The sequence below is a fragment of the Cervus canadensis genome, chromosome 14, assembly GCF_019320065.1.
Source record: "Cervus canadensis isolate Bull #8, Minnesota chromosome 14, ASM1932006v1, whole genome shotgun sequence".
NCBI classification, from domain to species: Eukaryota; Metazoa; Chordata; class Mammalia; order Artiodactyla; family Cervidae; genus Cervus; species Cervus canadensis.
This window is the reverse complement of record NC_057399.1, coordinates 21,841,786-21,864,002: the sequence shown is the minus strand read 5'-3', so window position 1 is coordinate 21,864,002 and position 22,217 is coordinate 21,841,786. Positions and strand designations below refer to the sequence as shown.

At 38.3% G+C, this 22,217-nt stretch overlaps 1 protein-coding gene across 4 annotated transcripts in view; it reads right to left on the bottom strand.

The window, feature by feature from the left end:
• TRPM6 (transient receptor potential cation channel subfamily M member 6) overlaps window positions 1-22,217 on the bottom strand; it is a 174,667-nt gene that overhangs the window by 63,462 nt on the left and 88,988 nt on the right. For all 4 annotated transcript variants that reach the window (XM_043487140.1, XM_043487141.1, XM_043487138.1 and 1 more), the window contains 12 exons: window positions 21,642-21,766; window positions 19,177-19,348; window positions 16,571-16,739; window positions 15,174-15,297; window positions 12,795-12,867; window positions 12,576-12,676; window positions 9,382-9,516; window positions 8,246-8,299; window positions 6,186-6,326; window positions 3,869-4,003; window positions 1,719-1,999; window positions 316-544 (listed from right to left, as the gene is read on the bottom strand). In XM_043487140.1, coding sequence (XP_043343075.1) covers window positions 316-544; window positions 1,719-1,999; window positions 3,869-4,003; window positions 6,186-6,326; window positions 8,246-8,299; window positions 9,382-9,516; window positions 12,576-12,676; window positions 12,795-12,867; window positions 15,174-15,297; window positions 16,571-16,739; window positions 19,177-19,348; window positions 21,642-21,766 — 1,739 coding nt within the window. The remainder of the gene's footprint in view (window positions 1-315; window positions 545-1,718; window positions 2,000-3,868; window positions 4,004-6,185; window positions 6,327-8,245; window positions 8,300-9,381; window positions 9,517-12,575; window positions 12,677-12,794; window positions 12,868-15,173; window positions 15,298-16,570; window positions 16,740-19,176; window positions 19,349-21,641; window positions 21,767-22,217) is intronic.

Genomic DNA, 22,217 nt, shown 5'->3' with positions numbered 1-22,217 from the left:
GAATACTAATAATGAAATCTTACTTAGGTCTGTACATGCTTCTAACTTCTAGCCACTTTCTCATGAATATGCCTTTGCAATGGACTGGGCTGGCAAAATTATGCCCATTTTTTAAAAGAAACCATAGGAGTGGGAGATAAAGTAGTTGTCAGAGGTTCCAATGTGAAGATCTCTGCTCATCTGTGAGAATCAAAAATAGTATTAATAATTGGTTTTCCTGAAAGTACTCTCCTGGAACAAGGGACAAATAAAAAGAGACAGACCTCCAGACTGAACTATTAATAACATTAAACTCTATAAAGCAAGTAGATATACCTTTAACCAAGAGTTTTTCCTCATTTTCAGACGCCCCATCCACATATCAGTTAGTAGCATTTGGGTACAAGTATGTGAAACGAAGGGCCTCAACCCTCCAGAAACAGCCAGCTTCAAACAGGTAGAATTGCTCCAGTTTTTGAGTTCGTAGGTCAACAGTTTCATGGCCATCCTTTCATTCTGTTTGAAGGCCTTTTCCAACACATCCAGGGCAAGCTGGCCAAACTGTCTGCAATGACACAGTGGTGAGCGGCAAGCATAAAGGCAGGCCGGAGTCCCAGAAACATTCAAAAGGTTATATGTGAGACTCAGAAAAGACCAGGAGAAAAGAGGGAACAGCAAAATGCAGAAGCTACTTTAAAAGGGACTGCAGCTCAGAAAATAGATTGTTCTCCCTTTCTTGAAGGAACAGACCTAGAGGGTTTCCACCGAGAGTCCCTGAGCTATTCCCGAAAAGTGACTCCATACCACAAAACAAGCTATGTATGGCTCCCTGATAGGTCCTAATGAAGAATTCTTGCCAGAAAAAACTATTCAAAATCAAACTAGCATTTAAGGAAAAACTGTGGAAACCCTTCACTCCTATATATTTTTTTTAAGATTTTACAAAATACACAGATGACTTAAGTAAGAAGCTAGACCTGTGGACACCCCCAGGATATCTTCTGGGAGGTTGTTTTCTCTAAAACATAGACACTGTCATTCTCTGAAATTTTTTTAAATAAAAATTGTAAATTAGTTTCTATTAACTAACTCTAGTTTCTCTTCTTTCCCTACTACCATCATGCATTAGTAAATAAAAAAAACCAAAACATTCCTAACTTTTCTATCTTCCATCATCACTCTCTGGCATTTAATATATAATATATTTACCTGTTTTCCTGTCTGAGAGGTCCTTAAAGTAAACAACAATTTTTAACATAACTTAGTATCAAAGAGTTTGATGGTCAGGAGGGATTTCCAAAATCATTCATTGAACATTTTATAGTTTAAAGTCCCAGGACTTCCCTGGCGGTCCAGTGGTTAAGAATCCAAAATTCCACTGCAGGAGGCACAGGTTCTGTCCCTGGTTGAGAAACTAAGATCCCACATGCCATGTGGTGAAGCCAAAAAGAATTTTTAAATTAAAAAAAAAAGAAACTAAAGTCCCACAATCTGGGCAAGTCATTTGACGGTTAGTAAAGAGCTGGCCCCAGGACAAGAACCCAAGTCTCCTGAACTAAGGGCCACCTCTCTTTCCTTTAGTCCTTAAAATATCTCAAGAGCCTTATCTATGGAAGAGTCCATGAAACGCACCGCTGTAAGTCCACACCTCTTACAAGTTCTAGGGTGAGGAAGATAAACGTTTCTAACCATTCTAAGAAGTGTCGATGTTAAGTATGAGGTGAAGGGAGAACTCCTACTTTGAGTAATTTTTCAGTTCTTCGGAGGCATCATCCACCATGTTGCTCTCCTTGGCTTCCCGGGCCATTGCTCGGTAGAGGATACAAGCAATCACTGCCTTGACCGTGGCCTCCTCACCATGCTGCCAGAAGAACATGGCCATCTTCTGCCTTTTCATGAGCACAGCCCATACCAGCAGGTCATTATAAGGATAAATAAAGCCAGTAGAATCAGGGTCATCTGATATATTTTGTTCTTCTTTTGACTTCTTCCTTGATTTATGAAGGGCTACAGACTTTTCCTGTTAGAATATAAAATAGGAATGGGTGTCCAAATACTCAGATGTATGATGTTCTACCTGACAAAAGACATTGAGTATCTCAGAAATATTTGTAAAATCACAGAAAAAGGATGGAAATAATAGTAGAACTTTATAACTTTTGTGACCCTATGAACTGTAGCCAGTCAGGTTCCTCTGTCCATGGGATTTCCCAGGCAGCACTACTGGAGTTGGTTGCCATTTCCTTCTCCAGGGGATCTTCCTGACCCAGGGATCGAACCCAGGTCTCCTGCACTGGCAGGTGGATTCTTTACCACTGAGCCACCAGGGAAGTCCTATAAAATAGGAATGGGTGTCCAAATACTCAGATACATGATGTTTTACCTGATAAAAGACACTGAGCATCTTAGAAATATTTTTAAAATCACTGAAAAAAGGATGGAAATAATAGAAGAACTTTATAAATCAGAAACCAAAACTTTGCCCTTTTATTCATCTATTTCTTGTTGTATCTAATAGTTACAGGGTCCCTAGGCTAAGATACCTCCAGTCCACTTAAGTTTACACAGCTTAAAACTTAACAGAGCTTAACATAATATAAAACAACTTAACACAACTTAAAACTCTATACCTTTAGAAAAATCACTAACTATACAACAGTCTTCAATTTCTCAAGAAAATGGGCTGAAATTACATATAAGACAAATGAGAACTATAAAAAAAAAAAAAACCCTCTAACCTTACCTTACAAATAGATCCACTATTTTCCTCTTAGTAAAATGACACTAGTGTTGCCATCATTCTTACAAATAGATTGGTTTTCATTCTGATCTCCTTTATTCTGGCTATATTTCCAGAGTGATGGTAATAGGTAATAATGAAATACCATTTTCTACCATAGACCCACCCTGTACAACTCATCTCAAAAACCATTCTCTAAAGCCCCACAGTCTTCTATATCACTCTGCATGTATCTCTAGTTCAATGCTCATCACACTGCACTGAGATTACTTCTTGGGGAGGGCAGGACCATTTCTTAGTCATCATTATATCTTCTCCAGCCCACCTGCATCTCGAATTCAACCAAGAGCCCAAAATAATGCCTGGAAAATGATAAGACTCAATAATTATTCTTTTTTAATTAAAGGAGATCAGAGCAAAAATTGTAATAAGCTTCTTCTATTTCTATAAGTAGCGGGAATTTGTGTTCATTGATTATGACCAACAGTAATTTTATGATATAACTTTTCATTCTAAGAGCCTTAAAAAGCAAGCCTCTTTCAGCCAACATAAGAACCATTTCTTTGGAAACTCTTGAACAAAAGCATTCATGCCCAGAGCAAAGTGGGACTAAGGTAGTGCAGGGAAGAGGGGCATCACTCTGCTCACACACATACACACATTCATAAATACATTATCATTACCATGCTGTAACATTAGGCTAAAATTAATTTCAAAAAAACTTCAAAGGGGAAAAAAGAAGATACAAGAGGACAGTGTAAGAGAAAAGCAAAGGAGAAGGTAACAGTCACCTCTCTAACTAGCCTTAAGGAAAGGAGGATGAAGGTATAATGGGGATTTTTTTAGTACCATTCCATGGACTGCCTTCCTGAGTCGTCATCTGGACATGGCAGAGGTGGGAACAAGGAAGGCAGCCTGAGGTGCCAGCCCTGGAGATCATTTAGTTCCCCATCCTGGGCATTTGCTCATCATTGTTAGAGAACAGCTGTATCATGTTTTTGACTTGTACCATCTTAGTACCACTGTACCATTACAGTTCCTATAAATGGTCCCTCTATCTGGATTCCCCATTCTTGAATTTAAAGTGATGAAAAGATCTCAGTCTTCAAGGACAATTTTATTCTCAAATCTAAAATAAGTAAGTGGTACCTTGACTTGGTAAGGTTGGGCAGTTCTAATGAACTGGGAATGCAGGGTGCTCTCTGTAGACTCCTTCCTATTTCCTGAGCGGCATCTTCGGTGAAGAGCAGGCTGGGACAGGCTTTGAGTGAGAGTAGTCATTTGCTGGCATGTGTTATTTTATTTTTAAAACAAAACAAAAAGGGAAAAAGATGATTATGGTAACAATGAAAGTGGTGACAATCTTTTGTTTCTAGACAATAAAACCAAATATAATATTGCATCCTACCAAATATCCAATGGTTCTGTCTCTCTTCCAAGGTTAGTAATTAATTACTCATCCAACCAGAGCCTCTCATGACCCCTTCTTATTAAGCACACTCTTATTTCCTAACATCTTAAAGAACATGCTTTTTTTGTTCCCTATTATATATCTGCATTCCTTCTTTATGTGGAAATTCCATTAGAATCAACAGATGTTCTATACCTGGAACAAGTTCAAAACAGGCAATAAAGATTCACAGGTCTGATAAGAGAAAGTTCCCATTCACAAGCAGCTCCAAGGTTAAGCTTAAGTTAGAAAGCTATGAAATGTCTCCAGGTGTTACATAATATCACTATTGGAGTGGAATTCCAATGGCTAGATCCAATAACAACATAATTAATGGCTTGTCAGTATGAAGCTTTCAGGCTTCCCAAGTGGCACTAGTTTGTAACTGCTATAATCTAATTTACTAGGAAACATAATAAACTCTATACTTCTTCACTAGAAAATAGTTAGAGAAATGGGCAATTTCCTACCCATTTCTAGAAAGGGCTTTAGAGGAACCTGCCAGCAAGCTTCCCACTGGACTGCACCAACATCACAGTCAGTCCTCTATCTGCCCCTGGTAGCCTCACAGCAAGGCTTATTTTGTTTAAATGAAGGAGCTGATACCTCAAGTATATCCTTATGTCTGTGAAATTCCAATAAAGGACATTTTCTCTGGGAGAACTGGGTTTCTTTCTGTTTTGCTTCCTCATCTAAAGCCAAGTTGGGTTTTCACTTCCCTCCATTCTTTTAAAATAAAGATCAAAAGGAGCTTGATAGTCTAGACTTTTCATGTGATCTTTCCAGCATCATCCCTCACAAACTTCTGGTGTTGTCCAGCGACCAAGGCCTCCTGGTCACTGCAAAACCATACCTTGATGTTCACAGCACTGAGCCTTGTATTGTCCCTGCTCTTCTTTCAAACAAAAATGCCCCAAACTATCTTTTCTAACACTTGCATTATTCCCCAAGAAGAACTAGCTCTTCAAGCCAGAATCACTCTCATCTCTAGGCTTCTGAGTATACTAGTCCCCTCACTTCCACTGCCCTCCCTTCATTCTTGCCTACCTTAGATCTACCACCATTCTTAACTGAAACGTCATTTCCTCAGAGATGTTCTCTGATTTCCCCATCTAAATCACTCTCTTTCATTACACGCTTTTCTTTCCTCCAAATGCATAGAACAATTAAAATTTACTTATTAATTAACAAAAGAACTAAGCTCTTCAATTTACTAATCTGGAAAGGCAATTTTAAGAAATGAGCAATATTTTCTCTGCTAACCAACCAACTACCAACTTTAATTCTGGCGCTTCCCTGGTGGCTCAGAGAGTAAAGAATCTGCCTGCAATGCAGGAGACCCAGGAGATCCAGGAAGCTCCCCTGGAGAAGGAAATGGCAACCCACTCCAGTATTCTTGCCTGGAGAATTCCATGGATAGAAGAGCCTAGTGGATTACAGTTCATAGGGTTGCAAAGAATCAGACATGGCTGAGTGACTAACACCTCCACTTTCACACTTTCAAAACTATGATGGAAAATAAAGTATATATAGTATGTATATTTACATGGTACACTCTACACACATCTTCCAATATAACCCCTACATACGTTCCAAGTTTGTCATCTCCAGGCTATGTACTATTATGAGTTTATAGATGCAATCCTATTAAGCTTTCCACTTGTGTATTTTCAAAAGAAAGATGAGGAAAGAACTAGTCATCTCTCCCTCTAAACTTTCTCACCACACACTTCTATGTCAATTTTATTTTAGCACATTTTATATCCTGTTTTGTATTGTGGCTAGTTCTTCATGTCTGTTTCCTCTAAGAGTTTCTAAACTGCAAGTCTACATCCATCCAGGCCAGCATGCTAGCACTTAGCACAGTAATTTACATGGAGCAAATGTTCAATAATTGTCAATAAACAGAATGTCCATTTGGAAAACTCTTCCCACCTAAACTTCCCAAACCATTTTTCTAAAAGTATAACTCCTAGAAATCATCAGTTCTACAAGGGTACTTTTCAATTATGCTACCTTATGTTTTCTGTAGAGGTTGTTGTAGAGGGCTCTGAAATTTTTTCTAGTGTAGCTGCTGCGATATGCTCCACCAATAAGGTATTCTATTACCAATCCAATGTCAATCAGCGTTATCCTATAGCCTGAGAGAAGGGTATGCTGCAACAAAAACACGTAACAAATTATAACTGTCAGTTCTCTTTGTCTCTCTTTTGTCATGTAACTAGGACATAACCAAAGAGGGAAACTCATATTCTTTAACCCTAGAACAATGCTTAGACTCACAAAAGAAGTGAGAGACCCCGAGTTATCACTAATAACAAAACAATAACAAAATCAATTTATGAATTAATACAATCAGCTGCTGTTACAATCTGCTTGTTCAAATGGGAAAAATTACTTAGCCTTAATATGTTTTTAATTTCACAGAATGTCTGCTTATAAGAGCACATTGACTCTTTTCCTCTCTTTCTCATGCATACACACACTTTCAGAATAAAATACATTTAAAGACAGCATAAAAGATTTTTTTAACTGGCAATGGCAGAACTACTACAACAGAAGTATAATCACTGGAGAAGACACTGGAGAATCCAAAATAAACATTAGGTTACAATCTTAAGCCTCTCTATTGAAATGGTTATAACATCACACACAAAACAAGAAGATGAAAGGAAGTAAAACAAATGAAGTAAGGAACATGAAATGGTGAAACAAAATGAGATATCAAAACACGAGGCTGTGCCAAGACAAAGGTTATGGTTAGTAGGAGCCCTGAACAGCAGATTTTCAAATACATGGTATTAGCCTAAACGAAAATTATTTTGACCCCTTAAAACCCACCTTAGCACCTCTTCTGAACTACCATGCATACACAGTATACTTTTAAAGGCACACAATGATGAATAAGATCCTTGAAATGAACAGTCTATGAATAACATTCCCAAAGCTTTGAATAAGAAATAAGGTTATGTATGTAAATAAATATAAATAATTTAATTTCTTTTTCACATTATAATTTACTTTTGTAAGGAACACAAAAAATGCTCTCATTTTTCGGCTAGTTAAAAGCATATCTAACTATTTCATTCCTTTTTCTTCAGTTTAGAAGAAAACTGTCATAGAATCAGAGTTTAAGGAAAGAATCTAAGGAAAATTATTTTGACCCAGCATAAAGCAATGCACACTAAATTTACATCAGCATGGACACTTTTGCTTATTACTGATTTGCCAACTAAATACCTTCCTCCACAGTCCTTTCACTCTGGTTCTCTCACCAAGTCAGCATAATCAGAAAGCCCACACTCTCCCCACTAATGTATTAGACTTTAGAATTAAGGCAAAAAAAGTCTGTTAAACTCAGAACGTTTTAGTAACTAATGGGAGGTCAGAGATGATTTTATGTCTGACTTAACTCAGGGTGATATGAGAACAGCATGAGTAAAATATAAGCAAAGATGGGACTAGTGGATTGGTCCTGGTTCCCTAGAACAACACATAGACTCACAAAAGAAGTGAGAGCCCCTGAATTATCAATAACAGTCAAAACAAGAACAAAACAACAGAAATCACATGCTAGTCCTTCAGTAAAGATAACACAACCAGAAAGTTTCATTTTCAACAGGTATTATTATCATCATTGGCAATATTGTTATATCATGTTAAGCTGAAATTCTGCCTGGAAGTTTCTATGTTTACAAATCATGTTTTATAAGAGGAAATAATTATTTGCTCATGCCACTAACTTGGTGGGTCAAATCTTTTTTTTTTTTTTTTGAGAGTTGTGAGTTAAGTTTTATTTGGGGCAAAATGAGGACTGCAGCTGGGGAGGCAGCAACTCAGATAGCTTAGAGACTGCTCCAGGGTCAAATCTTTTGAAACACAAAGTAAATTACAGAAAAAATTCTGAGTGTGGTTTAGTTAAAACTGTTCAGAGTCACAACTGTTCAGAGTCAAAGAGGATAGGTAATTCACTAGAAAATCCAACACTATTTTTTACAAAGCAAAATTTGGCAACACTTCACCACAAAGCTAAGACAACACAAGAAGAAATTTGCACACCTTCATAATTAGGTTACCTGTTTTACATCTTGGACAAGATGATGCAAGAGCATATTGGTTGGTCCTTGTTTCTGTAATAAAGAAAAAAGGAAGAATTTTAATTACCATGTGTTGGGGAGAAATAAAATACCTTTATTTCAGAATGTATAAATAATCCAGAATACTGAAAATTTTCTTCAACACCTTTAGTAATGAAGCTTAAGCCAAATTAATTCTAAGGAAGGTATTTCCCAAGAGAAGACATAATTAGACTGAAATATTTTTCAGCGCACAATGTATATACCTAGGTAGTAAGGAAGGCCTTAATTAACCTTGTGACAAGAGGCAGAAACAAATTTTAAAAATCTATAACTATCTTTTATTATTTATAAATCACCCAATTACAAATTCCATCACACAATTACATTGCATCAGCAAATACTGGTTGAGCACTGGCTACATTCATTCAAGTTACTGAGGGATTCAACAAAGAATATAAGTACTTTCTTCACAGAATTTTTACAACCTAATATAAGAGTGTGGTACTTACACCAAAAAAAACTCAACAATATGAAGAGTATATTCAAAACAATGGCAAATACTCTGTATTATTATGAAGTGATTTGGAGTGATCTATGGAGTGATCAAGAAGATCTATAGAGATCAAAAGACTATGGCGTGATCAAGAAGACAGGGCTTTAAAGAAAGGGTAAGATCCAAAGGCAAGGAAGAACACCTCAGGAAGGGTGCTTGACTTGAGTATTCATGTCTTTTTATAAGGAGTAAGCCAGTCTAGTTTCAATAAAAGGTTTGTATAGGAAAATTGCAGGAACAAAATTTTAACAGTGTCCCTAGATTGAAGTGCTCTATTACTCAATACAAGCAATTTGTTCTTATTCCCATCTTTGGCTTTAATTATGGGGTTACTATATCCTATTTCTGAAATCAGTTTATGCTTCTATTCTGTATAATTATTTAAAGTGGGAAATGCAGAAATGGTCCTAGGATTTGCTAAGAATGTTTCTTCTTTGGTTGAAAAGTCTGTCTCTTTATAAGCTATCTTTGTACATAAGCACTGAAGGAAATTTGAACATTCAAGATACAGCTGAAGCTAAGTGTGGCTAATTAATAAGTAATCTTAAGGCTGTAACTGATAAATTGTTCCAATACTCACTGTATTATAGAGCTCTTCCAGTCGGGAGATGGTAAGAAAGCGATGGAGGTTCACTCCATACTCTATTAAGAGCTTCACAAAATCAACTCGATCCATCACCAAGGCATCTAACATTGCTTGTTCCAGAGAGCCAGGCTTCAGAGGGGAGAGATAAAAAAGAGATACAGAAACAATTAAGAAAGCAGAAATAACTAAAGAGTTACATGTATTTGAACTCAAAACTATACAGACAAAAATTATCATAAAACACAATCTTACTAAGAAATGTTCAGGACCTAAGTGAGGAAATAACAAAAAGTAAACCAAAGACCTAAAAGACCTTTTGAATAAATGTGTTCTTGGATGAAAAGACTGACTATGGTAAAGATCTCAATGTTTCCCGAATTAACGTTTAAAGTTAATACAATTCTAATAAAAATCCAAGGTCTCTTCTTTTCTTTCTTTCTTCTCCTTCTATTCTTTTTTTTTTTTTTTTTTTTGGTAACCTGGCATGTTCCCTTTTAAACTATACCTGATTTCTGGGTATAATGGCAAATTAAACATGCATTTACTTTTAATACCACCTAAAACTTCACTAAAATTATAGTAAAGGGTTTCAGGGAAAAAAACAGAATCCACAAGAACAAGGAGGTCAAAAGTGAAATATTTCAGAAGTTGGAAAGCAGATGGCCAAATGGTAATTGACTTAGCAGTTCCCAGGAAACCAGAAAAGAAGTCCCCAGAAACTGGAAAAAGAGCAAAGAACCAAACAATCTATGCAATAGAATTTTAGCAGCATAAATTGCTAACACTGGGACCTTTTCACTCATCTTCCCCTACTGACTTCCCTAACAATAACAACAAGGCTTATACCTTCTAAGCAGGAGACTGGAGGATTTCTTTCTGATAGTGATGAATGCAAGAGGAAAATATATGAATATGCTAGCACTGCAAGTCTCCCAACAAATGGCAGCCAGATCACCCTATTGTGAAGCTCAAATCTACAGGCTTGGAATTTCTAATGATCTTCCTTTCATCTACTCTTAAAAAAGAGTACAGGCTAAACAGACCAAAAAAAACATCAACTAGGAAGAATCAGACAATAAAGGAAGAAGAAAACTTCAAAAGAACAATCATAAATAGCCTCCAAAAAAAACAAAAGAAAATATATACAGGATGCTATTTTTAAAAAGACAACAAATTTACCCTTAGAAATTAATAACATGCTACCAGAAACAAGGTGGCATTAGTTGTAAAGAATCTGCCTGCCAACGCAGAAGATGCAAGAGACACAGGTTCGATCCCCGGGTGGGGCAAACTCCCTAGCGAATGGCAACCCACTCCAGTATTCTTGCCTACAGAATTCCATGGACAGAGGAAACTGGCAAACTACAGTTCATGGAGCCACGAAGCCTCAGACTCAACTAAGCAACCTGAGCACAGAAGCACCAGAAACAAAAAGCTACATACAAGGCATGGAAAATTAAACTTCAAGGAATATACCGAAGAAAAGATATAGAAGAGAGGAGGAAAAGATAAGATTAGAGGAGGAGTCCATAGATCTAACTTTTAAATGATAAAATTCCTGAAAGAAAGCAGAGGAAACAGGAGAGGAAGCTCCCCAGAATGGAAACCCGTAAGTGCCAAGTTGAAAGCAAGTGTCCACTGTAATGGATATAAAGTTATAACAACACACACACATCCTGGTGAAATCTCAGGACATTGAAACACAGGAAGATTTCTTTTTAAGCCCAGAGAAGAAAGAAATGGTCACAAAGGGTCAAAAAACAGAAAGATTTTTTACTTCTCAACAGTCACTGCTGGGTACTAGAAGCTAAGCATTCAAAATTCACTGAGAAAATTAGTCTCATCTTAAACTAAAATATATCCAAACATATGAGGCCTCAGTATTTTTATCTCCCATATTCTCTTTCTCAGAAAAGATCAAATAAAGGAGTAAACCAAGAAAGAACAAAACAGGGGATATAGAAGACAGGTGTTCTAACCAAGGAGGGCATCTCCAAGATGATGAAGAATAACAGCTCAGCACCAGGAGGAGCAGGCAACCAGTCCAGATGGCAGCAGCGAGGGCCACAGACAGAAGGGTTAAGAGGTCTTAAAGTTAATCAGAGGGGCTTCCCTGGCGGGCCAATGGCTAAGACTCCTTGCTCCCAATGCAGGGGGCCCAGATTCAACCCCTGCTCAGGAACTAGATCCCACATGCCACAACTGAGAAACTGCATGCCTCAACTAAAGTTCCCACATGCTGCAACTAAGACCCAGTGCAGCCAAATAAATAAATACAATTTTTTAAAGTTTAAAAAAATAATAACTTGGAGAACTCAAACCAGGGCTCTGTAACAATCTAGAGGGGTGGGAAAGGGTAGGAGGTAGGAGGGAAGTTCAACAGGGAGGGGACATACACACATAATTCATATGTACATGAATTAAGCTAATTCATGTTGATGTACGGAAGAAATGAAACCAATATTGTAAAGCAATTATCCTTCAGTTAAAAATAAATTAAAAAAAACAAAGTTTAATAAAATAAATTATTAAAAGGAATCAGAAAACAACAATATGACTTATTATTTAGAGATATGGAGATTTATAAATGCCAGAGCAGTCCAAAAATTTTCAGTTTTTGGCTCTTGTGGTTTGCAGGGTAAAGAATTGCTGTATTTTTGGTAGCTTTTTAGTACCATTTGACATTTTAAACAATGTGCATTAATTAGTTAAACCCCAATATAACACACCTGTGGTGTGGTCACAGCTATAATTTTTTTAAATGAAATGTTAATAGTGATTAGCATTAGCACTATGGATAATCTTTCTTCTTTCTGTTTTTCTCTGTTTTCACTAATTTCTACTGTGAGTACGCATTATATTTGAAGGCAAAAAAATAAGATAAACTTTAAGTTTTAAATAACAGTATAAAAATCTGCCCATTCAAAAAGTGAATAAAAAACCCTTTCATCTGCCTTTCCCCCAACGTCTTTTGTCAACTTCAATTAGGCTGCAGATTCATAGAAAAAACTGTTTCCAAGAAGGCAAAGTAGACAAAAGAAATGTCTTAGTGATCATGTGTACCCAGCATCAGAGATGCCACCTCCCTCCCCGAAACAACCTATCTTTCCTCCAGTTTTCCCTTTGGTCCCTCCCAAACAAACCAACGCACAACACATTTCTTCAAAATAAATTCATTTTCATTATACCTTCCAATGTTGTCCATAAATTAGGATATGTTTCTTGGCAATGTCCATTCTGTCCCAAGCCATTGCCAGATTCAATTGTTCTGATGCTGATAAATTCGTGCCTAGGGTAAAAGAAAGGGATCACATATTCTATTTACAATATCAACATAAAAAGCACAAAGTGCCATGAGTGTGAAAAGAGGGAAGGAAGAACAAGTAGAACCTTATTGAGACACTCACCCTTTAGCAGAGCTGTTAGGATTGCTAAATCAAGGTCCTGTGACTCCTCAGAATCAGCATCAAAGATGGTTATCTGTAATAGTTGAAAAACAGAAACCCATACATTTTGAGAACTAGCAAAGAAATGCTTTCAAAAATTTGCTTTTGCACTAATGAATTAAGTGAAACATTCTTCATTAATGTCAAAAATCACACAGTTTAAAAAATTCTTTTTTTCACTAATAAGAGGGAAAACTTTTCAGTAGGGTAATGCAGTTGTGCACACGCAAGGGGTGAAAAATAACTGAAAAATTCCAAGTATCTCAGAGGAAACATGCATGAAAGAACATTACACCATTAATTTACTATTCATATGCTATAATGGAAACCCAGTGTCAATTCCTCATGTAAAGCAAACTATTCCTCATTTTGAAAGGATACAAAGTGGGAGCCTTCTAGTCACCTAGCTTTAGAAATGAAGGCTTTTGCTTCTCAATGAGAAATGAATATTCAAGGACTTGTCATAAGATAAATGAGGCAGTTGTAACACACCCAGTCAGCAGGTACAATGGATAGCACAGAAAACCTGTACAATGTCAAAGTCTCCACTGTACCCTGGCATGTGACTCATTTTTTTTAACACAAATAAGGACATTTTTATGATTATAATAGGCCTTCTCGTGTTAACAAATGTATCTCAGTCTTTCCAAATGAAAATATATAGTAGAGGAAGCTGTTCAACAGTAAAGAGCCAACAAGACTGGCAAGATCCAGTCTGAGATATGCCACTAACTAGTCAGTCTTGGGTAAATATTATAAAGCCACTGCCTCTTGGGTTCCTCACCCACAAGAAGAGAGGAACTCACTAACTAATCTCTGAGGTCTGATAAAGACAGAAAAACTATGCTTCTACAATTCACACTAAGAGCCTCTCTACCTAACAGCCCCTCCATGTCCATGACTAAAATCAACCCTCAACTGTATAGGAGTTCAGGACCTAATTTCACTCATGTGTAAACCCTTAGCTGCCTCCTCTTGTTTCTTCTTGATTATTACACCACTCCCTGGTTACTCTCCTTGATGACAGGAAGAGGCAAGTATAAGGGAGATCCCTTTAACATGTCCTTTTCCTTACCTACTGACATTGTGGGGAGTATAAAATGTGGTAGATCATACACAAGATTTCAGCCCTGAGCCCCAGCTTCAGTTCTACTATTTCATAACTGCATGACTCTGGGCGAACAACTCAAAGTCTCTAGTCTTCAGTTCATTATCTCTGAAACTGAAATAAACAATCACTGCCATACTGAACTCACCCATGGGGATATTTCATGTAAAAGAAAAAATTATTGGGAAAAGAGAAACATATATTTAAAGCACACTGCTAACTGTAGACATAGTTGCTGTTTTTGCTATTATTAGGTGAGCTAAAATCCCAAAGGGCTTTCACATCTGTTTAGCCATGCCTAGTCTAGACTGAACTTGCTTGACTGGTTTTTTAAGGCCAAGTGCTTTAATATTACCAAAGTCTTGTATAATTTGGTCCACCCTTCAAATTCTGGAAAGATCACTGTGAATCATGACATATCTAATGTAACTGTCAGCTATCTATCATCCAAGTCACTCATAAAAAATTTTGATCAAAATGTCCTAAAAGATTAAAATCTCCTGAATCTGTTTCATGTTCATAGTCCATAGTTTGTGGCCTCCATCTCCCAGCTGAGAGTATATTCTCACATTTGCAGTACCCAGTGTATCCCCAGTGATTCCTGCAGGATATACTGAGGATTCTGAGAAACCGCCATCTAAGCCAGCAACCTTGAGTTTATTTAAGGCAGCAAGCTGTTCTTTACCCTCTGAAAATATTCACATGTACACTATTTAAATATGTACACTATGTAAATATTCACATTTACACTAAATTCAATCACTTTCCTGTAATACTGTTATATTATCTAAGTTCTTTTTCCCAGGTACCATTAGGAATCTGAAGCATGGTTCCAGAGAAGGAGGGAACAAAAAGTCAAGTTAAAAGTCAAGTTCTGTAGCACTATATACAATCAAGTTAGAAATGAAAAAAAATTGTGAAAATAAATGTTACAATTGTTGAACATTCACTAGTGCTCATGCTTAGCAGCTCAGTCATGTCTGATTCTTTGTGACCCCATGGACTGTATGTAGCCCATCAGGCTCCTCCGTCCACAGGATTCTCCAAGCAAGAATACTGGAGTGGGCTGCCATGCACTCCTCCAGGGGATCTTCCCAGCCCAGGGATTGAACCCAAGTCTCCTGTGTCTCCGGCACTGCAGGCAGATTCTTTAGCTCTAAGCCATCAGGGAAGCCCCTTGTTGAACATTAGCACTTTTTAAGTTGGTCAAGTCATCAACTCATCATACTCACAGAATCCCTGTGCACCATACACTCCATCAGAATTTGGAAAAGGTGCTTGGACTGCTTAAGACTAAAGTTGAAGGTGTTCTGCATCATGCAGATGATCTCCTCCTTCACCTGAGGACGCAGGGTCCTGGGAGAGAGAGAAATGGCCGTGACTTGACACAATCAAGAGAGGGAACAAGCCAACAACGTCAGCACAAGTATAACATCACTGTGTCTGTCCACGAGATGGAGGTGTCTGTGGACATTTGTGTCAAGAGACGAATGAATGGGAGGAGGCATGAGGAGAAGGCTGAACATTAAAACAAGGATGGACTCATAGGCCATGCTTCTGCAAAGACAGCACTTGGGGCAGGTTTTTGAGCTGACAGACATCTAAGGGACTGTGAACCTCCAGAAATTATGGGCGTGGTATCCTTAAAGAATCTGACACTCCAAATCGTGTAAGAATCGCTTGTCTAGGGTAACTTTAGGAAAGAAAGAGGTATAACTGAAGAGGAAGAGAGTAGAGGGTGGAAGTGGGGCTGAAAGGGGAGAGAAACTGTAAGGGAAAAGTCATCAGAAAACAGTTATAGCTTAAAGTAAATGACTTTTAAGCAAATGAGTGGGGTCAACATTTCAGTTCCTAGGCCCTGCATTTACTCATGCGGCAGAAATACCGTGCTTTTGAAACTGGAAGAATCACGCTGGGTTTAGGGATGGCTTAAAGGAAAACTCCCATCTTGATTAAAACCTCAACTAAGTACAACATAGGGCTTCCCTGGTGGCTCAGAGGGTAAAGCGTCTGTCTACAATGCGGGAGACCGGAGTTCGATCCCTGGGTCGGGAAGATCCCCTGGAGAAGGAAATGGCAACCCACTCTGGTACTCTTGCCTGGAAAATCTGATGGATGGAGAAGCCTGTAGGCTACAGTCAATGGTAAGCTACAGTCTATGGTAGGCTACAGTCTATGGGGTCACAAAAAGTCAGACTAGACTGAGTGACTTCACTTTCACTTTTCAAGTACAACATATGCTACAAAAATATCAGGATGTCGATTTCTCTAATTTCTGCTATATTTACTAATAGCAATTGAATTCAAAAGTGACCACCATAGTGATCTTCTCCTTCACTCCCCCTGGAAATGCTTTTTCCCTAAGCTCAGACAAGGTTCAAAGTCCTTTTGTAGATGCAAGCCATTCTACAGCTAAAGAAATAGCAACTTGCATCACTGGAGGGCATTTTGGTGTTGCTTTAATAAATACAAAAATCACTGAAAAATGAATTCCAGTCTCAACCCATCCTCCAAGATATCCAGAGAATTCCAGTCCCTATCCTCTAAGGATATCCATCCCACATGAGGGCAGAGCTTAGGAAGAAAAACGAGTCAGCTGAGTTTTAGAAATGAAGACTCCACAACTCACCCTTCATCTGCTAAGTGTTTGTGGGTGAAGGCCAGGAGGTCAGCAGCCCTGCCTGTGCCTTCGCACACCACGACTGGGTCTTTGTCTTTCACAGTCTCCCACACTGAGAGGATGACATTGGGACCACCTTCCACCACCAGCCCCACCACGGGCACGCCTTGTCCAGAGCCTGTTTCAGATGACAAACAGCATCAAATCATCACAAAGGAATGCTATCCGCAATCTGCAATGCCAATTCCCAGACACAAGTCTTTCAATTACCGCATATATTCCTTACTGGAACTAGCCATTCTCTTCTTTGACTCAGGTTTACTTAGTTCAAGGCCAAGTCAGAAACTTGGACTTCAAATAAAAGTAGCCACAAATATGGTTAGAGTATTTTCTCCAAATTAAAAAGGTATCTAAAAGGCTTTCGGTAATTATAAAATAATAATAAGTAGTAGTCTTAAAGAAATTAACTTTTTATTGTGGAACTTTTCAAACATATGTCAAAGAAAACAGAATGATATAATGGATCCCAATGTATCCATCATTCACCTCAAAAAAATGATCAAGCTGTTGACAATTCAATCAACTGTTAATAGTGGTTATTTCTAAGAGCAGAATGGGATGGGTAAACCTCAAAGACTTTTATATTTCAACATATTCCATTTTTCACTAGCTGACTTTCTTGTCAGACTACATATTGCTTTATTAAAGTAAGGACGACAGAAAGGAAAGAGTGTGGAGTCATTCTTTTTAAAGATATTAAGCAAACAAAAGTTACAGATTGATATGTCCAGTATGATCCTATTTAAAACCCTATTTAAAATTTTAAAACCATATATATAGGTATATATTTTATATATACATATGCACATACCTATATGTACAACATGTTTTTATATTTACATAAATAACCAGAAAACTTTGAGATGATATATATCAAATTATTAATAGTGAAGGGCGGGGAAGATTTGGGGAAATGTTGACTGTTTATAGGCTTCTTGTTTGATTTAACTTTTACATCACACGTGTATTGATATATTTAATATTTAAATCAATTTTATTTTTCCCAAAAGAAGGAAAACTGGCGGGCAACACCGGGCCCACACCTGAGCAATGGAGGACTTCACTCTGGGTTCCATGTTCCGCAGCACCCTCCTCTGGCCAAGCCCTTCCCCTCACAGTGAGGAGTCTACAGGGGCAAGGTTCCAGGGAAGCCTGTGCTCCCTGTCCTACACTGGACTGTACTAGACCCCAAAATTCTTGCTTCCAGGGGCTGCTTGAGCCTCTGCCCCAGGGATGTACTTGTCAAAGCAAGAGGATCTGGGGGGAGTAGAGCTTGGACATATATATTGGGGTGTCTAGGTGACAACGTCTATGTCAGGCCCAGACATTATGAAATTGAGCCAAAGGTAGGAAGAGAAGCAGAGAGTGACCTGTCAACCAGGGACCAAGGTGCTGGTTCTGCTTCACCTCCATGATTTGGCTTTGTACTCCTCAGAATCCAGGACTCTGACCTCAAACCTGGCCTTCCAGCTATATATGCAAAGGTAAAAGGATTAAACATTATTTTTATTATGTTTTTAATCTTGTTATTTGTGTTTGTTAGCTTGATTTAAAACTTTTAAATATTTAAACAAACAGTATGTGGGCTTCCATGTGCAGCTTGTCCTGACTCCAAAAATTATAGCAGTGGGCCTCTTAGCCCATTGTTTTAATATTTTACTTCCTTTCCTTTTCTACATAATTCCACCTCCTTATTACTTTCCCCTTGTCGCTAAAAATCAGACCTAAGATGTGCCAATTGATAGGGATAATCTTCTAGTAACATCATCTCATAAAAAATAAATTCAAATTCTAGGTTTTTATTTGGAAAAGAAAGGGATAGACTTCCATAGCAGAAGGGATATGTTCTTCTGAAATCGTACAGATGAAAAAGTTAACAATGGTTATTTTTGGTAGTAAGATTACAGAGGGCTATGCCTTCCTTCTATGTTTTTTTTCTTTATCTGAATATGAGAGTATATAACACTTTTATCATCAGAAAAAGAAATCAGTAAGGGTATTTTGAAGGAGAGAGGAAAATAATTCTATTTCAGTTAGGTACATCTTTCTTGAAGCAATAACTAATCTCCACAAAAATAAATATATTTATTATTGTTTTCTACAAAAAGAATCTTACTGATGCGACTAATTAAATTTGTTATAAAAGGAAAACAACTGTGAAGTTCTTGCTTATAAATCTCATGAGAGAGCTGCCTCTACTCCTGGCTCCCAGTTTAGGCAAGAATACAACATTATACCTCCAGACGAAAACCTCCTAGGATAGGCATCCCAGGAAAGGGCACGCTTCTCCCAGACTTGGATTATGAAGACATGCAGAGTCACCCAATCCTATGCTTTCCATCCACAGAGACCTACAGCACAGGAACTGACATTGGCCACGTTTCATATGGATGAACCCAAGGATTTCTACGGGCTTTATGAGTCAGCCTTTTTTTTGGATAAATGCTCTCTCTCAATATCAAGGGTTTACCAAGGACTACCAGAAGCCCAGCTGGACCTCTCCGCAGCAGTGCCCCTAGACGGGACCTGTCAGCTGAGTCCCCGTGGGTACTCACAACTGTGTATCTTCTGCAGAGAGAGGTACTTTTCCAGGTTCCTCCTGAGCTTCATTTCATTGCCATACCTCCCCACAGTACCATCATCAGACAGGATGAAGTGGGAGTGCATGCAGTTGAGTGTTGTGAGCTTGCTGAGGGGGTTTCCCAGAGTCTGGTACAGGCACACTACCTGCAAGACAGTGAGAACAGGGGTCAGAGCTCCTTCCTGGCCCGACTGCTCCAAAGGCCTGTTTGTGCACTACAGAGTTCCGGTCCATGCCAGAAAGTACTACTAGCTACTAAGAGCAGTGCCTCTCGGGCTATCTGCAGTGAAGACTCAATCTGAGTTCCTTTACTTTTTATTTTTCTCTGGATGGGTATGCAACGCATGACTAGTCTGCAGCTTGTTCTACATTAGACTCGTGACCCAAGTTCAACGGCACTCGCGCACACAGCAACATGAGGACACTTACCATGTGCTTGGAGCCACAGCACCTGTTACATTGCTAAAAATGCTGCCAAATATTTATTTTCAATTTCTCTTCTTACTTTGTCTCAGATCATTCAAAACACAGTTCAAGGATCTGCACTGATACACAGAACGCATCAGTATTCAGAAGCTATGCCTTTAAACAGATCTATTTCAGAATAATATTTGGACACTGATTTATATTTCTAGTATTCCAAATGAAGGAAGACTAAATGGAGATGTATTCACATTCAATATAAATTACCCAGATCCATGGAATTCACCAGGCAAGGATACTAGAGGGGGTTGCCATTCCCTTCTCCAGGAGATCTTCCCAAGCCAGGGATCGAACCTGGGTCTCCTTCATTGCAGGCAGATTCTTTACCATCTGAGCTACTAGTGAAGCCCCTTATTCATATTTACTGATTCTTCTATAAGCTACTCCAATTCTTGTTTGTTTCTAGGGAGGAAAGCACAGTACAGTCATTTGGTATCCATGGGGGGTTAGTTCCGGGACTACTCAGGGATACTACAGTCCACGGATGCTCAGATCTCTCATATAAAGTGGCATAATACAGTCGGCTTTCGTATCCCCTGGATCCGTGGTTGGTTGAATCCTGAGGATCCAGTGTTGGTTGACTCTTCAGATGCAGAATCCACAAACAGGGAGGGGCAACTGTGTTCAGAGTTTAAGAGGCCAAGTTTAAGGCTAGACTCTTCTACTTTTTAATTTTAAATCTGGGTAATACCCACCTCCTTTCTCAGGCTCATTTTCCTCATGTGTAAGTGATACTAATAATTCCTATAGTAGAGGGTTGCTGTGAGGTGTTAAAGGAATAATGGATGTAAAAAGTACCATAAATGTTAAAACATTAGTCTTTAAAAGTTACCTATACAATTCCTAAGCATGACACTGAAGCTAGAAGCCAAAAATGATTGATAGATTTAACATATTTTTTAATATATGGAAAGATTTCATAAATAATACAAATTAAAATCTGGGAAATGCAGCATACATAGTAAACAAAAATGCTAAAATGAATTATAAAAAGGTCTTTCAACATTTTTAACAGTGTGTAAAAGTGTCCAGAAACCACATGAAAAGATGTTGAACCTCATTAGTAATCAGAGAAATGTACTTAAGAACAACTAGGTATTAATTTATACCTATCAGAAAAGCAATGTTTTCTAAAAAGCCAGAATATCTTCTGAAGCCAGGAATGATACAGAAAAATGGGCATCCTCATACCCTGTTGTTAGGAATGGAAATTATTACCATCTTTCTGGAAGGCAATGAGGCACTTTTTTTTTTTTTCAAGATATAGTTGTTTTGTTTTTTTAGTTTTTATTGGAGTACAGTAGCTTTAGAATGTTGGGCTAGTTTCTGCCATACAGCAAGTGAATCAGCTATATACACATATTCCCTCTTCTTTAGCTTGCCTTCCCTTTTAGGTCACTACAGAGCAATGAGTAGAGTTCCCTGTGCTATCCGGCAGTTTCTCACCAGTTATCTATTTTATATATAGTGCATGCTAAGTCACTAAATCTGACTCTTTGCGACACTATGGGCTGTAGCCTGCTAGGCTCCTCTGTTCATAGGGATTCTCCAGGCAAGAATACTGGAGCGGGTTGCCATTTCCTCCTCCAGGGTATCTTCCCAACCCAAGGACTGAACCCCTGTCTGTCTCTTGCATTGATTGGCAGGGAGGTTCTCTATCTCTAGTGCCACCTGGGAAGCCACGGATGAGAGTTGGGAAAGCTATTAGAATTATCCAGGGGATTGGGTTTGAGGCATGAGCAGAGGTCATTTCAGGGTTAGTGCAGGGTTTTGGGCCTAAGCAACTGCAGGGTGAGATTGTCCCTTTCTAAGCCAGGGTAAGAGAGGCGGCATGAAGTCAGGAGTTGGTCTGGGGCATATTACACTCAAGACGTCTACAGGTGTCCAGGTATAAGGCTAAGCTGGCAAGTGGATATATGTTTATTTTCTTTTGCTGTTAAAGAATTATCTACTTACATCTCTTCCAATAAGATCTTTCCGATTCTCAATGACACCCCAAGGAGGGATTCCAACTGTCCAGATTTTTCTCAAGGACTGCGAGGAATGGGCTTTCAGGGCATCCCCAACGTGTTTGGACACGCCTATGAACAACCAGGTTAGAAGTCAAACTTGAACTCACAAATCATACAAAACACTGTGACTGCCAGAAAGAGAATAATAGACAAGTATATGCAAAAGACTGTTACCAGGGAAAGTTGCTGGCACAGAGGAATTACAAACATAATAGTTTCACTGTCCTCAAAATCCTCAGTACTCTGTCTATTCATCCCTCATTCTCCCCAGTCCTTGATAACCACTGATCTTTTTATCATCTCTATAGTTTTGCCTCTTCCAGAATGTCATATAGTTGGAATTATGCACTATGTAGCCTTTTGAGATTGGCTTAACCTGCCTTTTAATCACAAACACTACATTACACCATTTACTCTTTCTATGTGGAATCTGACTCTGTATGTTATTAGCACAGGAAAAAAAAAAAAAGCAAAACCCCTGCATATTGTATGCATCTGAAGCATAGCACTTAAATCATTT